Source organism: Rhinatrema bivittatum, chromosome 4 (genome assembly GCF_901001135.1).
Source record: "Rhinatrema bivittatum chromosome 4, aRhiBiv1.1, whole genome shotgun sequence".
Classification (NCBI taxonomy): Eukaryota; Metazoa; Chordata; class Amphibia; order Gymnophiona; family Rhinatrematidae; genus Rhinatrema; species Rhinatrema bivittatum.
The window spans coordinates 220,396,467-220,424,101 of record NC_042618.1 but is presented as its reverse complement, the minus strand read 5'-3'; the positions used below and the strand labels follow the sequence as shown (position 1 = coordinate 220,424,101).

General features: G+C 42.4%; 1 protein-coding gene across 1 annotated transcript in view; it reads left to right on the top strand.

Annotated features, from left to right (window-relative positions):
* The window catches only part of SLC17A8 (solute carrier family 17 member 8), a 174,352-nt gene that overhangs the window by 123,095 nt on the left and 23,622 nt on the right, over nucleotides 1-27,635 (top strand). The window contains exons 7-9 of the mRNA XM_029597476.1: nucleotides 13,045-13,131; nucleotides 15,211-15,350; nucleotides 18,614-18,763. Of these exons, the coding sequence (XP_029453336.1) occupies nucleotides 13,045-13,131; nucleotides 15,211-15,350; nucleotides 18,614-18,763 (377 nt within the window). The remainder of the gene's footprint in view (nucleotides 1-13,044; nucleotides 13,132-15,210; nucleotides 15,351-18,613; nucleotides 18,764-27,635) is intronic.

Here is a 27,635-nt window from a genome sequence, read left to right as displayed (position 1 = left end):
GAGTGAATGCAGTAGCACTCTTCACATGGAAATGCATGTGAATGAGGCTATTAGGCATTCACTCCCGATGCAAAAAGAAAAATGTGCATCTCCCAATGCACATTTAACTGTCATCTATTATCGAAAAAAGAATAAAAATAAAAGAAATAAAAGAAAAAAAGAGAAAAAAAATTGGACGATCGGGACCACATCAAAAACCGACAACAAGTTTAACGGCTTCTGTTTTCGTTACCGGCAGACAACCACGAAAACCGACTTTGATAAACCCAAATCCCCCTACCAACCCCAACAAAAAAAACCCAACTCTCTCTCTATATCTAATGCATAACCATGGAGCAGCCAAATCCAGGGCGAGGAGTGGAACTTTCCCTGCCGAACCGCCCGCAGACCGACAAACACTTCACCTCAGCAGTGGCCCGCACCTATCGGACCCATCCCAGCAAGCACCCACCACGAGAGGTCCCCAATACCGCGCTGTTGCCACCGCCACCGCCACCGCCTTTCTTCCCTTCCGCTTCCGTTTATTTTAAAGACATATTTGCGGTGGGTTTTGCTTGGGTGAGAGGGGGGAAGCGGGAGATCAAGTCGCACGTCAGCTCTTCCCAGGCCACGTCTGCTGTGGCCCTCCCCACCAGGCTCCGCCCTGCCTGATCCCTCCAGTGTTGGTTTCCCTGACCGCCATATGGCAGTCAGGGAAACCAACGCCAATAAACCCAGCATTGGTTTTAGTCGCTAAAAACCAATGCCAGATTTATTGGCGTTGGTTTTCGTGACTGCCGTATGATTTTAGCGACTAAAACCAACGCCGGGTTTATCGTGCCAGTTTCCCTGACTGCCGTACGGCGGTCACGAAAACTAACGCCGGGTTGATCTGCTTCAGTTTTTGTGACTGCCGTACGGCAGTCATGAAAACCATCTGGGTTCACGTTATCAAGGATGCACTAGGGTCACAAGCGACCCTAGCGCATCCTTGCTAACGCGACCCCCTAATTTAAATATTGCATGGCGCCCCCCTTTGGGGTGCCATGCGACCGTTAAGAGAAAGGGCGCTGTCTGTTCAGCGCCTTTATTGCATCGGCCCCTCTGTGAAGTGCTTTGGGTGGGAGGGGGAGCAGCAGAAAGACAGGCAGCTCTTGCATGCGGCGATCCTCCCCCTTTTCAACTCTTGGACAGAAGTTGTAAACTTATATAGAGAGCCCTACTGGGTCTCTACAAAAGGAGCATACCAATTAATTAAGGGGTAGAGAAAATAGTTTGGTTTAGTTGGATTATAGCTCCCTCTTGTGGGAGAATTTAATGGTGGATTCCTGGGCTATAAAAACCCAAGGCACCATTTTGTAGATGTAGATTTTGAGTTGTCCTGTTCAGGTGTAACATGCTAGCGTGTTTGCACCTGGCTTTTGTTTTGGGGAAAAGGACCTTTGAGTTTCTTAGAAAGAGACTTAGGATATAGACTTGAAGAAAAGGTGCCTTTCTCCCATTTTAATGATTCCAACTTTTGACCCTTTTGTTTTCGGGGAAAAAGTGTATCCATCCTTCTGGTTTTTTTTAGGTTACCTTTTGAAACTGGTTGCATTTTTGTCTTTTGTCTGAGTCCCTTTTTGATCCAGGAACTCAGAATCTTGAAAGAATATGGGTGTTTCTCATCCAAAGAGACTCAGTAACACTTTAGAGGTTACTGTAGGAATTAATTCCCATTTATTCTGGGGAAGAGATGTGGGTCTTAGAAAAAGAACAGTGGTATCTTTTGGGTGTTGTTCACTATGCTATCACTGTATATTGAAGAGTGGAGATTGAACTGGGAACTAAGAAGTACCTTCTATTCATCTGGAGAAAGGTATGAAATATGGGACTTTATCATATTAACTGAGTTACATCTGCCTGTATCCTAAAAGTTGGGAGGGAGCTTCTAAACTACCTTTATAATTGATAAGGATCAGGAATGAAAGAGAAGAAGCAGTAAGTATTATAAAGTCACATGTTTATTGAAGAGCCAAGCATGTTTGCATGAGGATCTGTAAATAGTTATTTTCACTAATCTAGCATCAAGTGATAGAAAAAGTGGGAAATCACAGCCAGCTTCCAACGTGATTATTACTGCCATGTGCAAAGACTGTCTTCACAATGCTCAGGGCTTTGGAGAATTGTTTACCACATCCCCCACCATTCTTGACCCCCCTTCTCTGGACCTAATCTTATCTCCCTTCCTCTTCTGTTTTCAAACTCTCTGGTCTCCAGCTGGTGTGTGTAAAAACAGAGCTGCTGCTGCAGGGCTGAGCAGGCTAAGTGGAGGCAGGACAAGAGCAGGAGCAGGACAGGCTCCTGCTCCTGCTCCTGCTCCTCCTCAGCAGAGTGAACCAATGGGCTGCAGGAAAAACGGCAGCATGTTAAGAACATAAGAAATTTCCATACTGAGTCAGAGCAAGGGGCCATCAAGCCCAGCATCCTGTTTCCAACAGTGGCCAATCCAGGCTACAAGTACCTGGCAAGTAACCAAACACTAACGCTACCGAAGCCAGTAATAGCAGTGACTATTCTCTAAGTCAGCTTGATTAATAGCAGTTAATGGAATGCATTTCCTCCCACTTCCTACTTAGCCTGCCTGGTATGAGGCACACAGCTCAGCTAAACTGATGATGTGGGTGGGGAATAGGAAGGAGGGAGAGGCAGCCATGTCTGGGATTATTTTCTTCTCCTGTCCCTATGTGGGAGCCAGCTCTCATAGCTGCTGCCTGCTCGTCCAGAATGCTGTTCTGCCGGTTGTCAAAGTGCTAGTCAGTCCTGTGTGAGAGCTGGGATTTTTGTTTTTTATTGCTGCTGCCCACTGTCGAAGGGCTCACCTCTTCTGAGGGATCCTGCTACAGGGTCAGCTGTCAAAACCCTATGCCAAAGCAGACCTGCTTCAATGCCCCTGTCTTCCGCTGGCTCCTGCAGTCTGGCCCTGTGTTTCTCAGGAGAAGGATTTCTTTTATGGCTGCCATCCACTGCCACTGATGTGCTCATCTTCCAGCTCCTGCAGGGCCAGCCGTGAAAGCACTGGTTGGTCCCATGCTGCAGTTTTATTTTTTTAATTAGATATTTATTTTTTTTCTGTTTTTATTATAATTGGAATTTCGGTTTAACCTATTTTCATTGTACATCGTTTTGATTTCTTGATGTCAGAAAGGCGATTAAGAAAGATTTATAAACCTAAACTGATCAGAATCACATTTTTTAAACTATATTTTAAAAATGAATGTAAAATAGCAAATAAAGAAATCACACCCCATTACTAGAATTACAAAGGCAATATAAATACATTAAAAAAAGACATGGGTAAGCCATACCATGGAGAGGGTGTTATTATTTGTGATAATTGTGGGTGGATCCTTGGGCCGGTGGCAGATGACCACGCCCACAGGGGAAGATCCAGAGAGGGGCCACTGGTCAGGCTCAGAGTTGGGAGACAGACACACACTAGATCTTTTATTAAACTGTATAGTGAACCACCAGAGGTGGCAGTAGTGAGCTGGAAGAGCCCAGCACGGCTGTAGTCCCTCAGGCACTGGAATAGTGATCCCAGGATGGCTGAGCTGTAAAGAAACTGAAAATAGTGAATAGGCAGAGTATGCAGAGTTCAGGAACAGAACCTTGATGGTAACACTCACACAATAGTCTCTTGAAGCAGCCCAGGGGCTGGAATGAAGTAGGCCCTCGAGGAGCAAGTACCTGGTTCCAGGGAAAGCTCTGAGAAAGAGATGGTAACTCACTGGTGTTGTAGGCAGTGGTGACTTCCTGGCAGAAATTGTATTCAGTAGCAGGTCCAGGAACGTGGGCCCTCGAGGAGCGAGTACCAGTTCCAGACTGCGACCTGAAAAGTAAGAGAGAGAGCGAGGCCCCCGAGGAGCAGGTACCCTTGGTAAAGTCCGAGGAGGCAGAGTAGCAAGGTATGTGGAGAGCGAATCCCATCCGCAGCGATACCTGGAGGAAGTTAGGTAAACATATGAAACCCTTAACCTTTACTAACTCGAATAGCTATCAAAACGAAAGACCTTAAAAATCCGGTGAGGATGACGTCATCTCAGGAGGACATCCCTGAGGTTTGCGCCATAGCTGGCACTTGAGTCGGGGCTGCGCCGCGCGTGCGCCCTTAGGCTTCAGGAGAACATGGCGGAAGGCAGCGTCTAGCCGGTCAGGGGACGCTGGAGGAGAATGGCAAGATGATGCCGCGGCAGCCAAACTTCCATCAACCAAAGAGGGAGTCGCAAAAGAGGTAAGGTGGGTGGAGTGGCGACGTCGGGCAGCGACGGTCGCAACAAGGGACACGTCTACAACAGAAGAGAGGTTGCAAGACTTGTGAAAAAAATGGGGATATATTAAGCTATTATTTATCCAAACCGCCTATCGCATATTATATTTGGACTTTTATTCACCCATTTCTAAGGAACCAAGCAACACAAACAGAATGAATTAGGAAAAATATCAAGTTAGTACAAATATATCCATATAAGAAGGGTCAAAAAGGACAAACCTATCCCCCATGGAAATAAGAAGACAGTTGCAAGGAAATATAAGGGGAAAAAAAAGTAACACCTAAAGCCACAACTCGCTGCTGTAAAAAGAGAAAAGCCTTCCTCTTTAATTGAGAAGGACTTTGCCACATCGGGAATGATAAGTATTGGTTGGCCACAAAAGGGAATTTTCCTAGTTTTAAAATGTGGTCTAAGCAGCAAGTTCTTGTCAGATTCCAAACTAAAGCTGACCAATAATGCAGCGTGTAGGTATCTCATCCTGTGACAAATCCAGGTTATCTGGAGGTACGGAGATGTCTAAACTTCATTCCTCAGGATTCACCTCTCATTTGCTAGACGGTGCATAAAACAGTATGGATATTTCAGCTACACCTTCTTTGGGAATTTTTAAAACCTCGTTCAGATACTTCCTGAAAAGCTCCTAAGGGGCTAAAAGCCTGGTTTTAGGAAAGTTGATTAGACAGAGATTTCTTGCTCTTTAGGGATGTGCATTCGTTTTCAATCAATGTGCAATCCCCAACGAATAGGTCCTTGTTAGTTTGATTCATGGGTTCTTGAAACGCCTGGCGATCCCCCACAAATGAAACATATCATATTAGTTTCATTGTTTTGGTTCACAGTCTTAGCGGCCGATTGAAATAGGAGCAGGCCATGTGGGAGTATCCATAGCAACAACCAGCCCTTTCCTGAGAGTCATAAGTGACCTCACAGCCCTGTCATAGAGCGGATGTGGGGAAAGGCGCTAGGTACCTGAAACTCGCAGAGGTGTGCGGCGGTCGCCGCCGCGGGTTCGTCTCGGCGCTGCAGAAATGCGAACTGTTCCCTTGAACCAGGTACTCGCTCCTCGAGGGCCTGCCATTACTTCAGCTCCTGTGATTCCTACCGAGAGAAACCGCTGTGTGAGTACTCAACCAACGAGGCTCTATTTCAGAAACCTGCATATACTTCATTGTACTCACTATCTCAGTTTCTCTTCACTATAGCACAGCCATTGTGGGATCGCTGTTCCAGAGCGCTGAGGGACTACAAGCCCAGTCGGGCTTCATCTCTGCTCACTACTGCCACCTCTGGTGGCTCCTCAATACTGTTAATAAAAGATCTATCTGTGTTGTGTGTCCTAAGTTAAGCCTGACCTGTGGCCCCTCACGGGACTTCCCCCGTGGGCATGGTCAGCAGCCACAGTGTCCAAGGGTCCACCCAAAACCTTACAAACAATAACAGGGGGTAAGGATTCAAACAGAAGGGGCAGCCATGGGGGAGGGAGGGAAGGATTCATACAGCAGGGACAGCCATGGGGAGGGAGGGAAGGATTCAGACAGCAGAGACAGCCATGGGAGAGAGAGGGAAGGATTCAGGCAGCAGGGACAGCCATGGGAGAGAGAGGGAAGGATTCAAACAGCAGGGACAGTCATGGGGGAGAGAGGGAAAGATTCAGATAACAGGGATAGCCTATACATTAATGACTTCTTACCCTCAGGAAAATGAGTGATAAGAAGAAAGAGAGAGCATTTATAGAACGTGTAAAGGAGGCCAATAATTGTGTAGCTGCAAGAGAATTTGACAGTGAAAATCTCGTCAGAGATTGGAGAAAAAATGAAGAAAATCTGTTGGAAATGCCAAAGTCAAAGAAAGCCTTATGTTTCAAAATTGCACCTTTTGAAGGAATGGAAAAGGATTTGAATAACTGGGTAATGGAATGCAGACAGAATGGCCACATTGTGACTCACTCGAGCATTACGATTCGTGCCCTTCAAATGGCAAAAGAGGAAAAATATTCAGTGAACGAAGTTCTGAAAGTATTCACAGAATCGTCTGGTTAGTGTTTGCGGTTCATGAACCGATATGGATTGTGCCTTCGTCAGTGCACAAAGATTTCACAGAAACTGCCTAAAGAGCTTGATGAAAAGATCTGTTCATTCCACAAATTCATTATTCAACAGAGAATAATCATTTCGATATGAATAACACTGGTAATATGGATGAACCGCCTATGACATTTGATATGCCTGGTGAGAAGACCGTACTTGTAAAAACAACTGGTCATGAAAAGACCCATTTCACGGTGGTCCTGACTTGCCTGGCAGATGGCACAAATCTGCATCCGGTGGTTATATTCAAGAGGAAAATGATGCCGAAGAGCCTAAAAATTCCAGTAGGCGTAACTGTTAGGGTTTATCCTAAAGGCTGGATGGATGAGGACGGAACAAAATGGTGGCTGTGCGATGTGTGGGGTAGGCGACCATGCATGGGGCTAAGAAAATGGCCATCATTATTGGTGTGGGATATGTTTCACACACATATACAGAGGATGTGAATGAAGGACGATGCAAAGAAAATGGCGATCACATTAGCAGTGATTCCAGGAGGTCTGACATCAATGCTCCAGCTGTTAGATGTCTGTCTCAAAAGCCTTTCAAGGACCAAATGCAGCATTTGTGGTAACAATGGATGTGTTCTGGTCAAGCAAAGTTAACGAAAAGAGGGAACCTGTTGAAACCAGACATTGATTTGTTAGCAAAATGGGTAAAGGATGCCTGGGAGTCAATTCCACCATAAATGGTCAGTCATTCCTGAAATGTGTCATTAGTAATGCTATGGATGGATCAGAAGATGACGCCATATATGAAGACAAAGACAAATCAGCATTGGATGATAATTCAACAGATGGAGACAGTGAAGACAACATTTACGCTGAGGGCATCACCAAAGAACAGTTCCACAGTTTATTTGGACATTCCAATGATGAAGAATCGGGCTTGGAAGGATTTGAATAAAAGAGAGGGATTCAAATAGCAGAGACAGCCATGGGGGAGGGAGGAAAGAATACATATAGCAGGGACATTTTCTTAAGTTGTTAAATGATAATGTTTCTTATGAGACAATTTATTCTACTTTTAAAAAATAAATAAAAGCGATTTTCTTAAGTTATTGGTTTATTTCTTAGTATGATTTCACCATATCATAAGCCCCCTAAGTTTTACCCTCAACTTATCCACAGGTGAGAGATAATTCTTGATTTTGGGGCCCAAAAAATACCCTTGACTGATACGTGAGATTGACTTATACACAAGATCAATCGATAATTCTTTCTCTGAATGGGATGAAATGTTGCTGTCATTAGCAGATGAATTGACTCCTGTTCAGCAATGCCATATCAAGAAACAATTTGTTAAAAGAAAGCCTTGTTATACCCAGAAACTAGATGGAAGAAAAAACTTCTTCGCCAGCTGGAAAGAATATGGAGGAGGAATAAGAGCAGTGAAAATATTGAGAATTATATAAAGCAAGTGGAGAAATACAGGGGAGCTATTAAGCTAGCAAAAAAGATGTTTTTTTCTAAAATAATCCATGAGGTGAGATTTAATAGTAAACTTTCTCACCTCTACACCTGGTGGGAGGGAAAATAAAAGTGGTCAGTTAACATCAGATTTGTTAGGGGATAAGTTTGCTGAGGTTTTTTTGAAAAAAATTTGAAGATATTTGTAGTAAAATATAAAAAAATGAATGCTAATTTGCCTGCCCCGAGACATCATCGGTATCTGATTGTGAAACCGTTGAGCCGGTGTCAGCATTGGAGGACCAACAGATTATTGCAACGATGAATCCATCATATTGTGTACTTAATCCAATCCAGGTTAATTGTTTTAAGGAGATCAGGATAGAAATTTTTCCATATATTACCAAGTTAGTAAATTTATCTCTTGAAGAGGGGATTGTACTAGATCAGCTAAAAAAAAAAAAAAAAGCGATAGTGAGGCCATTATTGAAAAATGAGAAATTGGATCCAACAAATTTGACAAATTATTGGCCTATATCATCCCTGTCTTTTATGGCTAAAGTGTTAGAAAAGTTAGTACTTAGGCAACTAGATGATTACCTGGAAGATAATCTGTTGTTGAACTCTAACCAATACGGGTTCAGAAAGAACCTTAGCGCTTAGATGCTGGTGTTATCCCTAACCAATATGATTTTAAGGTGTTTTGATCAAGGGCAAAGATATTTGTTGGTATACCTTGATATAACAGCTGTGTTCGATACAGTTGATTACAAGTTATTGCTTCACCGGTAATATGAATTGGGTATAACGGGTGTAGTGAGACATTGGTTTTCATCTTTTCTGTCAAATAGTCTTTGAAAATAAGCCATCTGGTTGGCGGGAAATTACAACTGGTCTACCACAGGGTTCCTCCTTATCTGCTACCCTGTTTAATGTGTACATTGCTCCATTGTGAATGGTTTTCCATGATTTAGGAGTAGAATTTAGGATGTTTGCAGATAACATTCAATTTTGGTTCCAATTAAAGGATCATTGTCAGAAGCATTGGGAGTTTTATCATCATGTCTTTAGGCTCTTAAATCCTGGTTGAACCACAATTGTTTAGCTCTGAATTTAAATAAAACTGAAATTGTAGTGTTGACTAAAAAAGATTTGAATGAGGTGGAACTCTCGGCCTTTAAGTTTGCAGGTTTGATTTTAAGCTGGCCAGAGGGATTCATGATTTGGGGGTACATTTAGATACGGGACTGCTGATGAAAGATCATATTCAGAATTTGATAAGAACAGGTTTTTTAAAATTGCGGATGTTGTGTCGTCTTAAACCATATCTTGAGAGTGGGGATTTTAGGATAGTCCTACAAATGCTGATTTTAAATAGTATTGGTCGTTGTAATTCGTTATTTGTGGGCTTTCCAAAAAATATGATCAAACAATTACAAGTGCTTCAAAACTCTATAGCCAGGGTGCTGTGTGATAGAGGAAAATTTGAGCATATCATGCCAGTTCTCCATCATATGCATTGGCTGCTGGTGGAGTTTAGAATTAGATATAAAAAGTGTGTCTATAGTGTTGAAAAGGCTAGGCTGGGACTAGATTTCAGCCTCATATACCTAAAAGGGAGTTGTGCATGGCGAACAAATGTTTGTTATTAATTCCATCTGTGAAATTTGTTCATTTAAATGGGTTTCGTGTGAGTTCTATTTAAGAAAGCTTTAAAAACCTGGCTTTTTGTAGGAGCATTTCAGGGTAGGGGTGCTGAGAGTGTATCTTAAGCAGTGGTTATGGGAATGGAAGAAAAGAGTGGAGAGTATTATTTTATGTTTATGTTTAAAGATTTTGATCTGTTTTTAATATGTGAGATGATGTTAGGGCAATCATGTTATGTTTACTATGAATGTTTGTTTTTTAATTGATATTATGTATGTAATATGTACACAGTTTAGATTTTTTGATAAACAGTATAAACATGTAATAAATAAAATAAATACATTTTTAGGACAGGTTGATCTAGTCCAGGTTTTACCCCATCGCATGCAGGATTTGTAGTTAAAGTCCCTATGAAAAGAGAGACTACAAGTCTCTGTATGCAGTGCAGGACCAGATCATCTTGTTCTGAAAATCTGGAGCCAGAGGCAACCCTATGCATGAAGGATGTTAGTAGCTAAATGTTCAAGGTCTGCCTGCAACTCTGAGATAAGATCCAAGATATGGTTTACGATAACAGAGCCTACGTCTATTGTTGATATAATATAATTATATTATATTATATCAGGCGCCGGTGAGCGGGGAGGCCACCCTCCATCCTGGGCCCCCGCAAGAACTAAACAACAAACTGAATGGCAGGAAAAAAAAAAAAAAGATACGGAACCAACAACCAACAGCAGGAGGTGAGGGAAATCGAATGACTGAGATCTATGACCACGCCCCCCCTGACGTCACTGGGAGCTCCGGCGACGGTTGAAGAGCGCCTCACCATCAGGCGCCGGCGAGCGGGGAGGCCACCCTCCATCCTGGGCCCCCGCGAGAACTAAACAACAAACTGAATGGCAGGAAAAAAAAAAAAAAGATACGGAACCAACAACCAACAGCAGGAGGTGAGGGAAATGGAATGACTGAGATCTATGACCACGCCCCCCCCTGACGTCACTGGGAGCTCCGACGACGGTTGAAGAGCGCCTCACCATCAGGCGTCACGCGCCATGCGTCGCGCACCGAAGGGGCGCGACAAAGGGGCCCTCCCCTTTGTGCACCCCTTCGTGCAACCCTTGTGCTTGTAAAAAAAAAAAAAATCTTTTATATTTTTCTTTTATTTAAACTGTATTCCAATTCTTTACCTTTTCTTTTCGCTCGTTAATAATTTTAATTAGAAATGTTCTTTGTATTAGACTATGGAAATTTATTTCCTGCTGTTCTGTTTAATGTAAACCGGTATGATTTACATCGGATGTAAGAATGTCGGTATATAAAAATTAAAAATAAATAAATAAATAAATATATTTTATATAATGACTTGATCGTATGGCCTCCTCCATATTCTCTCAATATTTTAATCTCTCAGTGAAAGTAAATGGCATCTTTGAAAAACTGTCATATCAGCCAAGTAAGCTAATGCTTGTTTAAATGAGGTTTATGTAAGAAAAAGCTGCTTAGGAGGTACATTTCTATTTAAAAATGTATAAAATTAAATAAATAAATACACTTTTTTTTTTTTTAATGTGCTTTTACCAAATATACTGTAGAGGTGAGATCAATCCTAATGTCTTGGGCAAGTGTGAACAGGCCACTAACAAGATGATTAGTAAGTGCTAGAAAGTGTTTCCCAGCCCTTTCCAGGAGGCATACCTAACCTGGTTTTCAGGACATCTGTAATGAATTTACTGCAATTCTAAAACCTCTAGGAGAAGGTTGGCAAACACTTAGCATGACACTAAGGTACATTTCCCTTCCTCAGAGCAAATTAAAGTTGTCACGGGGATTCGACAGTAAAAGTTGTCAGGTAATTGTAGTTTTGCTCCAGTCTGAACCAAAATTACAAATCCTCAACAATTTTTAGTCTTCATCCCTTGAGCCAAATTTCAGTGAAATCCATTCAGCGATATCTGACTTCTACCATGCATATGGACGGATGGACAGTAGGAGCTATTGCTCCGGTGAGATACACCTAGAAAAACCTGGTGCACCACAAAGGAGACTGCCTTATAGCAATATGCGTCTCATTCTGTGAATATGTCTCTGAGATCGGGAAGTTCTTTAACACATGATGAGAACCCCTGCAGGTTTTGTGGCCTACCTGGTCAGAGTAACGAGCAAAAAAAGGTGAGGAGGCCCGAGTTCAAGTCCTGCTTATGCACACATGGCTAAAATAAATAAAAGCACAAATAATATCATGGACTGAACAAGGGGCTGACCTGGATTTTGTGCCCAGACTGAGACACATTCTCTCCTCCCTGCAGAACCAATCTGGACAGGCATCTGTTGGCTCCTCACCTTTAATTGCACTCTTCACCAGTTTTATTTATTTATTTAAATGATTTCTATACTGCTTACCTGGTCAAATGGCTGCCCAAGATGGGTTACAAAACCACTCCTCTTGTGTAACTTTGCTTCTCTATTATGTGCTCTGCAATTTCCTACATATGGCAAATATGTGATGGCATTGCATTGCGGCATTAGACAGTAACTTTCAAAGCGGTTTGCGGGTGCATATTGGCATCTGTGTGCAGGAGCACCCAGGGACATGCACATGTGCATATATGGGCACAGGTTATAAAATAGCCTGGGCACATGCATAGGTGTGCCCAGTTTTAAGTGGGCATGCGCCTAGCTGTGTAAATCCCACTTCTACTGCATAAGTCAGGGAATTTTAAAAGGGACACGCGACTACGCCATTGCCAGTTTCACCAGTTTGTCCACCAGTTCGCCCAGTTAAGAACTAGATCCTCCAAACCTCCCTGGTTTAATAGCCTACATTCCCCCAGTTACCACAGACCCTTAAAACTCCTCAGGTGTAGCTAGATTTTTTCTTTAAACTTACACCTCCTCCCTAGCAGAAGTAAACTTACGCGGCACTCGACCTGGGTGCACGCCCAGGTGCGTAGGTATCCGCGTGCACATCTCTTGGCCTCGCCCCAAAATGCCCACACCCTAGCCAGACCCCTGACCCTTTTTTTTGATTGGAGTGAAATGTGTACGCCGTGTGAGATGCGCGCGCATCTGGACAGCTTTTACAATTCGGTGGGCGCACCCAGTGCCCATGGAAGGGTGTCCAGCCGCCAAAGGTAGTGATGTCGTCGCATGATCTCTCTCACTCTCTTTCTCGAACTGCACATGACCCCAGCTCCTCAAAGAAATACCTACATACCCCAAAACAGAAAACACCCTCCAGCTCTGTGCCTCACCCACACCACTTCTCATCTTGTCTGTCCTTTCAAAACTGTCGCCCTCACCAGCTACTCTGCTGCCCCGCCCACTTCTGGCACCCTAGACCACTGCCTATGCCGCCTAATGCTTCCGCAGACCCTGGGCGCACCAGCCCAACTTGTGCATGAATCTCCCAATTTTGGTGTGTGCCAGGCTTTTAAAAGTCACCTTTCAGCTTTTAGAATACTGCTCGGTGGTATAATGCAAGAGAACTTTTCTTTTTATCTCTTTTTGAGCTAGAAGGGAAAACTGGAGAAACTGGGACTTTTTTTTTTTAAATGCTGAAATGAATTCCCTAAATGTCTGTTATGTATTTTGACCGATTTTGCCTTTTAGGTTCTTATGCTGGGGCAGTGATTGCCATGCCCTTAGCAGGAATATTGGTACAGTATATAGGATGGCCTTCAGTCTTTTACATATATGGTGAGTTTCTTTATTAAACTGTGTAATTTGTTGACTTACATTGTAAAAACATTTTTACTCTTTAGTGATCTAGGATGGGTGATAGTATTGAACCACAAATCAGTTCATGCTATCTGCCTGTGACTCAGTTTACCCAGCTGTAATTAGCAGTAAATACAGTATTGTTCTCTCTTCCTGCTACTCTCAGTACCCCAAATTTGCTAGCATGTAAGCTTCTGAAATGCTAAATTTACAAGGCATCTTTTGTGTTAAGCTTTATCAAATCGCATTCATTATATTATTGTCACATTTAATATGGTATGAGGATAATTTTTAATGGGATGTGCCTGGCTGATTACGGAGTTCCCCAGCTAGATTCCCTCAGTAGAAAATTGTTCCCCTGAGTGGCTAAAAGCATCCGCCGGCTTTTACACCGTGCACATTTTTAGCCGGATTTAAAAGAGTTTTGTTTAGGTTGGGACAGGAAACTCGTTTTTTTTTCAAATGCACACATGCCATTTTACTCCATTCCTTGCAAGTGCAAAAAGTGCACGGCTGCTTTGTACATGCGTTAACTTGCAGTGAGTTTCCTAAAGGAAACTGCCCCCAGATAGTCATGCCGTTATGTCTGTGTCATATGATGAAATCACCGAGACCCATGGGACCCTCACTGTTGACACCTATAGTATATCAGTGCAAATAGGGAGAAAGGAGGAAGGCAGAAAGTGCAGAGAGGGAAGCGGAGTGCTGGTGGAGTCAGAGGCGGGACACGGCAAAACGCCGAAAATTCATGCAATAAGAAAAGGAGCGACAGATCAAAAAGCAGAGTTAAGGCAGAGGCAAGGAGGATTTCGAAGTAGAACATGTTAGCATATATAGAAAAGTACTGAACTTCATCCCCAAATTAGAAAGGGCCGTAGGAGAAGTAGAATATTACCTAAAAGCTAATGTAAATTATACTTATGCAGGAATGACACTTAGATGTGAATTGCCTCGGTGGTATCAAGGTGCCCCCAGTACAATTACATTATCAGAGCCATCAGTTCTTCACCCACATTAGAGACAATGTATAATCCATATTCCCATTTACATACAAATATACACATGTAATAAAATAGGGGATTATCTCAATTTGTTTTGCAAGCATTCAATAGAAGTTGGATTTAGAGAAAAGTAATAGATTAACCATAATGACAAATATGTTGTCGTATAGATGATCAAATAAAGATTTAACAAAATACACTAAAAGACAAAATTATGGCGGCAATTATCAAGCAACCAGCGCCTAAAGCAACCCTTTTCCAGTGTCATTGTGTTCGAATACTGCCCTGACTGTAATTAGACTGCGTGATGTTCATTCCATGATCCAAGGGATCTAGACTATAATATATCGACAGCACTATGGCAGGATTTGTTTGAGGATTGGAGGACCAAATTGATCTGTCCAGTGGTGAATCATGAATGGCTATGCTGATGGCTAAGGACAATTCTCATGCGGATTCCATTTGGGGAACCAAATCATTTTGTATGTTGGTTTTTTTTTTAATGAATTAAATAAACTGATGATTTTCTTTCTGGAATGACTGGCTTCGTTTCCCTTATCTTAAAAGCTGTACTATGGACACAGCTCTATTTTTTGGCATTGCTAAGCTATCCCTGAATCTGTTCTTCAGTTATCCATGCCTTATTAATGCTTTGCATATGCCAATTTGATTCCTGCTCGGGCATGTGATATGTATCAGTATCATCCCAATTTAATTACATTTATGCTGGAGGGAATATCTCATGAGGAAGAGGTGTCACAAATTTTAAACTCTGCTGTCTTCTCAGCATCAAATTTTAAATTGGGACTAAAAGGTTGGATTTTAATTATTTAACAAAAACAAAGTTTGCTTACCCTGCTTCTGTGACAAGAAAGAAGTTTTGACATTTGTATACGTACGTATATGTATGTGCATGCATCCATGGGTATGTGTATATGAGCACTGGTGAGTTAACTCATTTGCCATCGTAGCAGATAAGTGAAATACTGAAAAGGTATTAGGAACGTGTACATTTTCAAAGAATTAGCATAACAAGACATTCTTTTGATTTGAACAGGAATCTTTGGGATTTTGTGGTATGTTTTTTGGCTGTTACATGCCTATGAGAGCCCTGCTGTACATCCAACCATTACTACTGATGAAAGAACATACATTGAAACAAGTATAGGAGAAGGAACCAACTTAGTCACTACTGGCGTACGTATAATTTTCAAAGCATGAGGGATATATTTCTTTCTGAGGGTTTGTGGCCACCAAAAAGTTGTTTTCTAAGCTAATAAAGACTGTGGATACAATTGTAATTCTCAATTTAGATGATACATTTCTTTTTACTTTGCCCTGGCAGCTTCCTCCTGCTCATGTGGCCTTCTAACTTAATCACCACCAACCTCTACTGGTCCTGTTGGCCTTCATTTGAAACTATACCTCATGTACTTATTACATTTGTTTTCCTTCAGGCATAGCACAATAAAAAATTACTCTTCCAGGAATCACAACAACATAAAATAATAATTAACATGCAGATTGAACATGAATAATGCAGTATATACAAAACTATCTATTAGGGGTGTGCACAGGTATTTTTTTCATTTTAGTTATTTTTTGCTCATTTTTCTTTCAAAACAAATGGAAAATGTTATTAGAATTTCCAATTTTGTTTCAAATGAATGCACATCTCTACTATATCTTCTAAACTGTTATGGTCATTGCATGAAGACAATAAAACTGACCATAAAGATGTTGAATATCTCCAATTTAGACACAATTACTGACATAGGGCCTGGTTTACTAAGGCTTTTCACCCATTCTTTGTCTATGGGGAAAAATGCTTAGTAAATGAGGGCTATAATGCATCTGCAAAAAATAAAAATATAAATTCGGTAAACAAACTTATAAAACATCAAAGCCTGTCCTACATTCTTAAGAAAAGTCCCTTTCAAAAAGAAAGGTAGGAATCCAGACTCCTGAGCTCCAGAGCACCGCTGTTCCACAGTGAAGGACCAGCTATACTAAAAGCTCTGTCATGTGTAAAGGCTAATCTTGCATCCTGAATTGATGGTTCAAATAAAAATTCCAAAGAGCACTTAAAGGGTCCTGTCGATCAAAATAAAACAGCAAAAGGCACCACTCTTGTCAAATATTTATAGAGGCTCCAAAACAATAATATATATTACTTTCACAAAACTTAAATAGTAACAAGATAGTATGTATATATATATATATCTCTTGTTAAATATTTATAGAGTTTCAAAACAATGATATATACTTATTTCACAAAATTTCAACAGTGACAATATAGTATATTTATCTATATATCCCGTCAGAAAAATTCATATATCTTAAATAATAATATATATTTTTTCACAAAACTTCAATAGTAACAATATAGTATATATATGTCCCGTCAGAAAAGTTCATATATTGTCCATAAAGACTGAGTACACACAGTTTGTGGATTAATCTCATTGGTTGCATATGAATGTATGGCTCTAGCTGTTTTAAATGCAATGGTCTCTGTCCCCAAAAAGCTCAGAAATGTAAACCGCGCCCAATATTCCACATGCAGTCAACGTAGGCTCCTCAGGACTGAAATTATATGATCCCTTATGGAACCACCTGTTACAGTTTGGATAGCAGCATTCAGACTAGGCTGGAGACGATAGAGATATTTCTTTGGAATGCCCACTAACACATTTCAATAGTTTAGACTTACGGCAAGAAGGAAACGGATGAAATTAATCAAATCCTCCTTTCCTAAAAGAGGCTTCGGCTGCTGTATAAGTTTTAGCCTCATAAAGCTGATCCAACACACCTAACTGATGTAGGCTTTCCAAGTAAGATTGCTATGAAGGCGCACTAGCAGATCACAGACTTAGGGGTAGATTTTAAAAGAAGCGCGCGGGCGTGCAGGTGCACGCACTACCTGGGGCGCGCACATGGACACCCGATTTTATAACATGCGCGCGCAGGTGCGCGCACGATATAAAATCAGGGGTCGGCGCGCGCAAGGGGGTGCACACTAGTTCATCTTGCATGCGCTGACGCCCACGGCCTTCCCCTGTTCCCTCCCAGGCCGCCCCAATTTAGGAACAGCCTGTGAGGGAACTTCCCTTCCCCCTACTCTATCCTTCTAACCCATTCCTCTAACCTTCCCACCCCCTAGCCCTATTCTAACCCCTCCACCCGACCTTTATCCTAACTCTTGCGCCTGCCAGCATGCAATCCTCCAACACAGCGGCAAATGGCCACAGTGCCGGAGGCCTCTGGCCCCGCTCCACCCCACCCCCTGGACCGCCTTTCCCCGCCCCTTTTTCGAAGCCCTGGGACTTAGATGCGTCTCGGGGCTTTACATACGTCGCCAGGCCTTTATAAAATAGGCCCGGCACGTGTAACCCCCCCCCCCTACATGCGTAAATCCATAGGGCTTTGAAAATCCGGCCCTTAGGATATAGCAAAGGCCAGTCAATTGTAGCCTACCTGATCTCCCCCCTCCTCAGTTTGTTTGGGTTTTTTTTAGAGGCATTTAATTTCCACATATTTAAACCCTTCCAATAGCACTGATCAATTTACCTCCCTCCCTCCTGTCTAGTCTAGCCACAGTGATGACAGAGACACAGATTACGGTTTGCAGTCTTTAGCTAGCCAATAGGTTTTAGTTTTGCATGATGATTGGGGCTTCCTCCTCCCCTGAGGGACTGGGAAGGCTGCATCTGCAGGACTTCTAGCCTCAGTCAGCCTGAGGAGCCAAAGGAGGCTTGGGAATCAAACCCAGCTCTCTTGTACAGGAGCTACGTGTTTTTATTTCTTAATCCTCAAAAGTTATTTTGGAGCTCCTGGGCTCCTTGCAAGGGAAATTTGATTTTTTTTTTTTAAAGAAGGCAAATGCAATCATTGTCCAAATTAAGATGCTGATTTAATGTTAAGAAATAGGATAAATAAACCACCAACAGTCAAATTTCAGGCACTTTATGCCCCTCAAAAATGTGCTTCCTTATGATGCTCATTTTGCACAATTGCTGTGTGTCAAGTGACCAAGAGCAATGAAAAATGTTTACACGTCCACTTTTGAGTGCGGTACTACCCTGTGCTAATAAGTACAGAGGACAAGAATTTTGCAGTTCACTCCTTTTGCACATTGTAATAATGGTATGCTCGTTTTTATAATTTAAAAGTAAATAAATCCTATAGTGTTTAATGGGATTTTGCTGCCTATTATCCTTCAGAGACTGCTGCAAAAGCAAGTGTCTCCACCGGAGAGCACAGCATAGCCTCATTAGCATATTTATGAGGTGAGCCATTGATTGATTCCATGATTCTGTCCTGGTCACTTTAAATGCAATCATCAGGGCCCCATTCACCCAGCGAGTGACTGTGCGGTGTTATGAATGTGACAGTACCGGCAGGCTAAGATTCTGTATGTAGTCTTGCCTACAGAAGTGCCCTTCTCTTGTCCTTTGCAGAAATTTAAAACCCCATGGAGCAAATTCTTCACCTCGATGCCAGTTTACGCGATCATCATAGCAAACTTTTGTCGAAGCTGGACCTTCTATTTGCTGCTCATAAGCCAACCGGCTTACTTTGAAGAGGTCTTTAAATTTCCCATAAGCAAGGTATGGTGGACTTGAAACTATGGTTTTCTTTACCTTGGGTGCCATTCTTTGCATGTTTCAGAAACTAACAATGTGCTTTTAATTCTAATTTCTCTCTCTGTCCAAACAGGTTATCCAGGCCAGGGGTGCTCAAACTGGTGCCTGAGGCCACCTCCAGCCAGTCAGGATTTCAGGATATCCCAAATGAATATGCATGAGAAATATTTGCATATATAGGAGATAGTGCATGCAGATAAATCTCATGCATATTCATTAGGTACTTCCTGAAAACCTGATTGGCGGGGACCAGTTTGAGCATGCCCTGATTCAAGCCATGGTGCTGAATAGTTTAGTTTAGTTTAGTTTTTTGTAGTTTATATACCGTTACATCAGACGTGCCTTCACAACGGTTTACATAAATCAAACATATAATAAATACAATACATTATAAAATAGTAACAGCTAACTCTGTTAAAAGTAAGAAATAAGTTAGCAGTTAAGAACAGTAAAAGCAAACTAAAACCAAGTAAATCTAAAAGTAAATTAAAAAACTATCAAAAAACACTAACAACAGACAAACAGTAAAAAAATGAAATGCTCTTAACAATTCATAATGTTCAATTAACTGTGGTTCGCGTCTCGCTACTGGTTTCATTACTTGGTGTTCGAAGCTGACACTTCATATTCAGTAAAGGCGCATTTAAATAACCAAGTCTTAAGGTCAGTTTTGAATTGTTTTTTGTCTGTACATAACCTCAAGGACGTTGGTAGGGAGTGAAACACTCTTTAATAAATCCCTGAATGCACTGGCCATACTTGCTTCATTTTTCAGGTGTGGGGCTGGGGGAGCCCAGAAATTTCCTCCTGCTCTTTTGCTCAGTTCAGTTGCAACCAGGCCTGGGATCTAACACCATGAGCCTTCATTTACAACTACCCAGGTATTTTTCCCCCTTTTTTTTAATTCCCTTCCTGCTTATTTTAGTCTGGGAATTGCAGCATCATTCCTCGGCCAGGGAACCATGTACTTAAGATTCCTTCCAAAACCCTGCAATCACAGACCCTAAATCCGGCCACTAGGTATTAGGGATGTGCAGAGGAGCCGCATACATTTCATACAACATTCGTATTCTTCGGGGCCAGATACGTTGTATCCATTCAAAGGGGCCCCCCCGATCCGTTGATTCGTGCCATTCTTATTCGTTTCCCTTTTAATTTAATTAACTACAACCCCCCCTCCTGACCCCCCCCAAGACTTGCCTAAATTCCCTGATGGTCCAGCGGGGGGTCCCGGAGCGATCTCCTGCACTCGGGCCGTCGGCTGCCAGTATTCAAAATGGCGCCGATAGCCTTTGCCCTTACTATGTCACAGGGGCTACCGCTGCCATTAGTCGGCCCCTGTCACATGGTAGGAGCACAAGATGGCGCCGGCAGCCAATGGAGGGAGGGCAGAAGACACTCCGGGACCCCTGCTGGACCACCAGGGAATTTAGGCAAGTCTGGGGGGGGGTTGTTTAAAATTGCCATTTCGACGGCCGAATGATTCGACCGCGATTCGTTGTATTCGTGGGAAATTGCGATACATTTCACGATGCAACGAATGCAACGAATCCAACCATAAACGTTGCGGATTCGCGATAATTTGCAAATGAATGCACACAACTACTAGGTATCACCATTAAGCAAAAACCATGGTGCCTTCCATCCACCCTCCCTCCAGGATCCGTGATCACTGCCTCTCCCCTGCCTCAGCCAACCCAGGGTGCCATTCAGCCACAAGAATGGCACTTGTTTCATTTTAAGCATTATTTTATTATGGAAAATGTTGACTTGTGCATATAATGTGTCATTTACATGTCCTACCCAGCCAATTGCCATTACCTTGAAGGGACACATACATGTATCTCTGTGGCTGGTAAAGCCCCAATTGCTAATGTCAAACCTGTTTTCCTTGCACAGCTATTGCAGCTTTTTTCATATTTTCTCGCTGGTTTTGAAATATTCTAGGATTTTACATTTACCGGGGTGTTTCTGTTGATAGCAGCAGTAAAACACTAAAAGGCGAATTTTAAATGCCCTACGTGCCCCAAAGCCGGGAGATATGTGCAGAAATCAGGCCAGCGCATGAAAAGTATTAGAGTACATTGGTATCTCCCTGTACGTGCATAAAGCTTGTTTAAAAAAAAGGGGGGGGGGGCTTGGGTGTGGTCTGGGTGGGGCATGGATTTTTTTTAATGAAACCATTACATAAGTATTTACACACATGTGTGTGCCGGGGTCCCCTACCATATAACTTTACTTCTGCTATGGATGGTGTGTAAGTCATGAAACAAAAAATAGAATAGGCTACTCAGCGGGGTTTTAAGGATTGGGGCTAACAGGGTAAAAGGGAGGCTATTTAACTAGAGGGACTAGAAAATCCTTTCCTTTACCTGGGTGAACTGGAAATGAACTGGGGAAACTGGTAATTGCGTCGGCGCATGTATCTTTGTCACCTACGCCAAAGTATCCCGAACTACTCTACTTAGGTATGAAAGTTAAGACTTACGGATCATGTGGACGTTAACTATTAATGCTTTAAAGTTTTATCGTGCCTATGTTCTTTAGGACCCCTTTATGCTACATTCGTATTTGTCCATATGTTTGCATATTTATATTCTATTGTTGCTGTTTTAGGTAACGCCTTAGTAGCGAATGTTCTATTGTATTATATTCTATTAGACGCTATGGTTTAATGTAACGCCTTTGCCGCGATTGTTCTGTTTATTGTAAACCGATATAATTTGTATATTATACAAGAATGTCGGTATATAAGAATTCAAAATAAATAAATAAAAAAATAAATTCCCCCATTGACGCAGTTGAGGAGGCATTTGCTCACATCCACATAAAATTGCATGCACATGTAGCATGTACAGCCTATTTTATATCATGTGTGCATAAACGCACGTATGTTATAAAATGGCTGCGTCCATTGGCGCAAGCACACATGTATGTGCCCGCGTGGCACCCACATACATGTGTGCCCGCGTGGCTATTTAAATGTTGCCGTCCCCGGCTCAGATCTGCGCTCACGTGACTCTAGGAAGCATGCATGTACAGCTCGTATCGGCGGGGTACCTACAGCTGTTGTGGCATGCCACATTGTACTTTTTATGTTTTTACTAGGGACACGGTACAGAAAAAAAAAAAAAATGCTAGTTGTTAATACTGATTCCATCAGTCACGAATGTACAAATTTTGACCTAAAAATGTTTTTTTTTCTGCTAAAGTGGATAGGCCCGTACCTATTTATAGAGCCCAAACCAACAATAATTATTTATTTGGCAAATTAGAACAAGATGATCATCAAGTTCCCCCCTCCTCTTTCTCATTCAGATTTTTATTTAATTTCTTAAATGAAATGACTTTTTACAACTTTTCAAAAGTTCCTCCAGGACAAAATAGAAAGAAAAAGTCCAAAAGACAATGCAAAATACCTAAGATGCTCTATGTTATTATAAAGATTCCAGATAGTATTGCTGCTTTCCATTTGAGGTGTAGGGGGGGGGGGGGTCATGTAGTCATGTACAAGCTCATCGCCGCTGAGAAGCTTACTTATGGAGGTCTGCCTAGACCTGCTAGCAACAGCTAAAACTCTTCTTTTTAACCGAGCTAAAAACTGACCCAGTCTCTGGAAGGAGACTTTTGGCCATTCTGAGCTCTGTGACATTTTCCACCTGACATATGCTTCACATCTGTAGCATGGACTTCAGATGGAAGTAACAGAACCATGCAGACCATGGGGGAATTCAGGAGCTGCCTCAAGTCTCCCTGCAGAAGCCAGGTCACTTGGCAGCTGTCCTTTGAACGACTCCGGCTCCTTACATGATGTCAGTCTTCCTGCGTGCAAGTGAGCAGAGGAAGGAAAGGTCTTCTTCCCACACACAAAAAAATAACCAGAATGGCTCATTAACTTATTCATGCGGAAGGCAATATCCATGGGGGGAAAGTGTTTTACCTATGTAAACAGGCTATGAAAATTGCCCTCCCCATGTCAGGATAAACGTACAGGCCTAACTCCACAACGCCCGCACTTTTAACGGAGGTGTTCCTGGGGCCAGGATTAGGGTGGGGATTGCAACAATGAGCCTACGTTTGTATTTTTAAAAGTAGTGGCATTGATTTGATCAGAAAAAAGCATTTGCAGATCTCTGCAAGTGCTTTTTTCCTTGGGGCAATTTTCAAAGTGAAAGTATGTGCATATTTTTCACTTTCAAAATTTGGTGCAAAATCTACGGGTAGGGACGGTAACTTTCAAACTGGTGCACGGGAGCACATTGGTGCCTGTGTGCTGGCAAGCACCTGGGGATGGGCTGATTTTATAACATGTGCACACATATGCGTGTATGTTATAAAATACAGTAGGCGTGCGCCAATGTGCACCCAATTTTAAATGGGTGCTCGCCTAGGTGCATAAATGCCGCCACTACTGCATAAGTCAGGGAATTTTAAAAGGGGCGCATGTCCACACCATTGCCAGTTTCATCAGTTCATCCCCCAGTTCACCCAGTTATGAGCTAGGACCTCCAAACCCCCCTGGTTTAATAGCCTGCACTCCCCCCATTTACCCCAGACCCTTTAAACCCCAACGAATCAGCTATTTCTTTGTTTCCTGACTTACATCTTCTCCACGCTCATGCCCTGCCAAGTCCACACCCACACCCCACCCCTTTTGAAAATCTGTGAGATGTGCACACAGCCCGAGCTATGCATGCATCTCCCAGTTTTGAAAAAGAGGGTGGGTGTGTGGAAGTCTGATTTATGGGCACATCCCCTAATTGATGCATGCATTAGGCATTTAAAATTCATCTTAAAAAATATCTGCGCACTGTGCAGCTAAACGAGCGGCATAAAAATTACTAATTCCTCGCATTCTATATGTATTTTTGGCCACCACCACACACAGAGCCAAGGATTTCAATGTGTTGTCCACAATGACTACGAGATTCTTTTCTTGGGTGGTGACCCCTAATACGGAACCCAGCATGGTGTACCTATAGTTAGGATTATTTTCCCTATGTACAGATCTTTGCAGTTTTCCACAGTAAATTCCATCTGCCATTGACATGCCCAGTTTCCCAGTCTTGCAAGGTCTTTTTCCCCCAAACCTCTGAGATATCTATTATGTCAATGTGTTCATTTACTGCCATACACTTAACTTTTCCACCTTAGTTTTATTCTGATATTTGCATACAGATACCTAAATGTATTTTTATTTTTTTAAAATCATTTTTATTTCGAAAGGTGCGCAGTAAACAATAAACACAACATATACAGGAGTGGCATCATGAACAGTAGCATACAGATACAAACAAAAACGAAAGGAGAATGCAGCCCAACAGCCACTGTACAGTATGCAACCTGCAGGTTTTGTTTATATAAAACACACTTGCCATAGCTCCACAACCCAGTCATCCCAACTTCCCTGTATTCACTCCCATCAATCACATTACACAAAACAAAACATCTAGCCATCCCCCCACCTCCACACACATTTGAACTTGTAAATAACCCAGTTGCCCCATTCAAACCCACACATCCACACACACACACCATCTGCTGAGGGGGCACAGACTGGAAATGATACCAACCAATAACTTTAGAACAGCTGTCAGCGCTCCCTAGGTGGGAAAGGTTGCTCCAATCCACAGAATATCCCAAGTCAGTGAGGTTTTGCTGATGATCTGGCTGTAGCTGAACAAAAAATGCTTTCCATGCTGCAACAGTCACACCATTATTAACATACCAGAACACTTTTGCAATGCCACCAGCACATTCTCCCGGAAGGGTTGTATAACTGAACAAGTTAAAAGTTTATAAAGCAGTGTACCAGGTTCCAAATTGCATCTAGAATACACTGGAGAGGGAACCAGTTTCATATGATAGCATTTGACATCAGTATATAAATAATAAAGCACTTGGTAAGTCAATTCTTGCAAGATCATGTCAGTAGAGAGCTTATGAACAGAAGCACAACACCATTGAATATCTGCAACTGAAACGTCCACATTCAAGACTTGGCTCCAGTATGTGCTTAATGAATGTAATCCAGAAATTGGAAGCTTCTGCTTGCATAGAAGATGCCATTGTGAAACGGAGTTCTTCCCTTCCCCAATATCCTGTACTGCTTTGGCGAAGACAAGCTCCTGTCTAGCTGCAGAATCCGACTATTTGATCAAATGCAGGTGATGCCGAGTTTGCGCGAAGGTGAAAAAAAGGTAAGTTTGGTATTTCATACCTTTCATGAAGCAGGGAAAAGGATTTAATAGCAGTTTCATCATCCCTGTACAGCTGCACAATACAACTAAAGCCAGAGGTGCTCTAACTTTGGAAAATATGTTTATATTCCACACCAGGAAAAAAGTCATTATTCCCCAACAATGGCAAAAACATGGAGCAGTGGCCTTCAATCCCCACCATGATTGCAACCAGTCCCGGACCAAAACATTGTCTTTATCTATCTTAATCAGTTTTAACGTCCTCTGCATGAAGCAGGAAGAGGTGGGGACCAGGGACGATGGCCTGATACACCTCTGAATCTCTTTGGCAAATTCAGCCTATTCAGTTTTTCCTCAGAAACATTTGGCCACACATAGCCTTAAAAAAAACTCTGTTTGTTGGTCTAAGTTTCCTAACTGCCAACTGTATAATTTGGTGTAATAGTCCAAAAATCTATTAATGATATGTCTACCAGCAATCCGGACCATTTTATCTTTAATGCCCAAAATAACAGTGTTGCCCCTTTACCCTCATTAAATTGGCCAACAGCTTGCTAGCTCTATTGCCATATTTTTATAATTTATATCTTAAAAAACATAGTGATTTCACAGTCCTTTGAAACAAAAGATTATTCAATGCGACCTTGGCTTGGTCAGCTGTCTGCTTATGTATATCAGATATGCTGGTTTTATCCTTATCATGTGCTAAGGTGACTATGCTGTTAAAATTGGCACATGATAAGGATAAAACCAGCAAGTCAGTCTGATTATTTCTGCATTCCTGATTTTATTTTGACTGGCTACATAGGCTGCGAGAATGGCCTCCTCATCATTGCTTTTCATGCTTCCCACAACAGGATGTCTGTGGCAAATTGTTAAAAGCCATATACTCAGTCCATGCATTTTATAAGTAGATATGAAAACTGTCATTGTGAAATAGTCAAGCACTCACATCCCATCTAAATGCCCTTTGTGATGAGTCTCCCAGTTTAAGTCCCAGTTTAACAGGTGTTTCATCTGATACAGAAATAACACCTATCTCACTTTAGGAAATAATCTCTCTGAAATTAAGAAATAACTGAGTCTAAAAATAAGTCATGTGTGTATTAGAGTAAAACATGTAGTCTGTCTCCCCAGGATGAAGCATACACAAGACATCCAAAAATACCTTACATACTCGTGTATAAGTCGATCTCATGTATAAGTCGAGGGTATTTTTTGGGCCCCAAAATCAAGATGTACCTGTCACCTGTGGATAAGTAGAGGATGGTGCTTATGAAACCTAGGGTGCTTATGAAATGGGTCAATCCTGCCCTCCCTGTTCAATCCTTCCCTCCCTCCCCCCATGGCTGCCCTCCCTGTTCAATCCTTCCCTCCCTCACTCCCTCCCCCTATCGTTAGCTGCAGGGTGGCTTATGAAACAACAACATTTTTTTCAGTTAACAAGATGGATTGTTCATGGAGAGCTGATGTTGTTTTTTTCTAGCCAGAGTTTCTCTTTCCTTTAAATGAGATGTTTTTTAAGGTTTATGTACAATAATTGAATTCAAGCTTAAATTAAACCAGCTCAAAGTACTTTGGACAATTTCAATTCATTTTCCCCAAAGCATTTGAATTCAGAAGAGAAATTTAGAAAGATTAGAATTGTCAGATCCTCTGTAGCTTATAAATAAAGGGGAGAAGTACAGTGAAATACAGTTTGCTTTGACTGGTCTTTGTTAGCATTTCATTATGCAAATTAGATTATGCAAGTTAGTTCGAGCTTAGGCTCCTATTTCTAAGATATGTTTATAGGCTCAGATTTCCTCAGGCATCATCCCCATTCTGGGGGCAATTTCTAACCAGAGAGTTTGCAGATTTTCATATCCGCAGACCTGAGACATGCGACAGTGCCCTTAGGGCAATGCACTTGCTTTAGCACAGGTGCAAAGTCCATACAGGAAAGTCCGCATGGGGATTTGAGAATGAGATCTCCATAAGCATTTTCCCTTCCCTAACCCCACCCCTTTCTGCCAGCATCTAAAACTATGCATGCTGTTAAAGTGCGAGCTGAGGGGAGGGTAGTTCCCCCTCAGGAGGATTTGCCTGGTTACCGCCTTTGATAACTGCCCTCCCTGTTCAGTTCCTCCCTCCCTCCCCACCCAAGACCCACCAAAGTCCCTGGTGGTCCAGCGGGGGGCCCGGGAGCGATCTCCCATTCCGGGGCCATTGGCTGCCAGCAAGCAAAATGGCCCTGGCAGCACTTTGTCCTTTCCATGTGACAGGGGCTACCAGTGCCATTGGCCAGCCGCTGTCACATGGTAGGGGCCGTCCATTGCTCCTACCATGTGACAGGGGCCAGCCAATGGCACTGGTAGCCCCATCATATGGTAAGGGCAAAGGGCCGCCGGCGCCATTTTGAATACTGGCAGCCGAAGGCCCCAGAGCAGGAGATCACTCCCCGGCGCCCCGCTGGACCACCAATGACTTTGGTGGATCTGGGGGGGGATCAGGAGGGAGGGATTTAATGGGGCCAGATGGCCCGGGCATGGGAGATTGTGCCTGAGCCCCCCGTTGATCCACCAGGACTTCGGTGGGTCTAGGGGGGTCAGGAGGGTGGGGGGCTGTGCAAACATGCGTATAGTATGCGTATATAA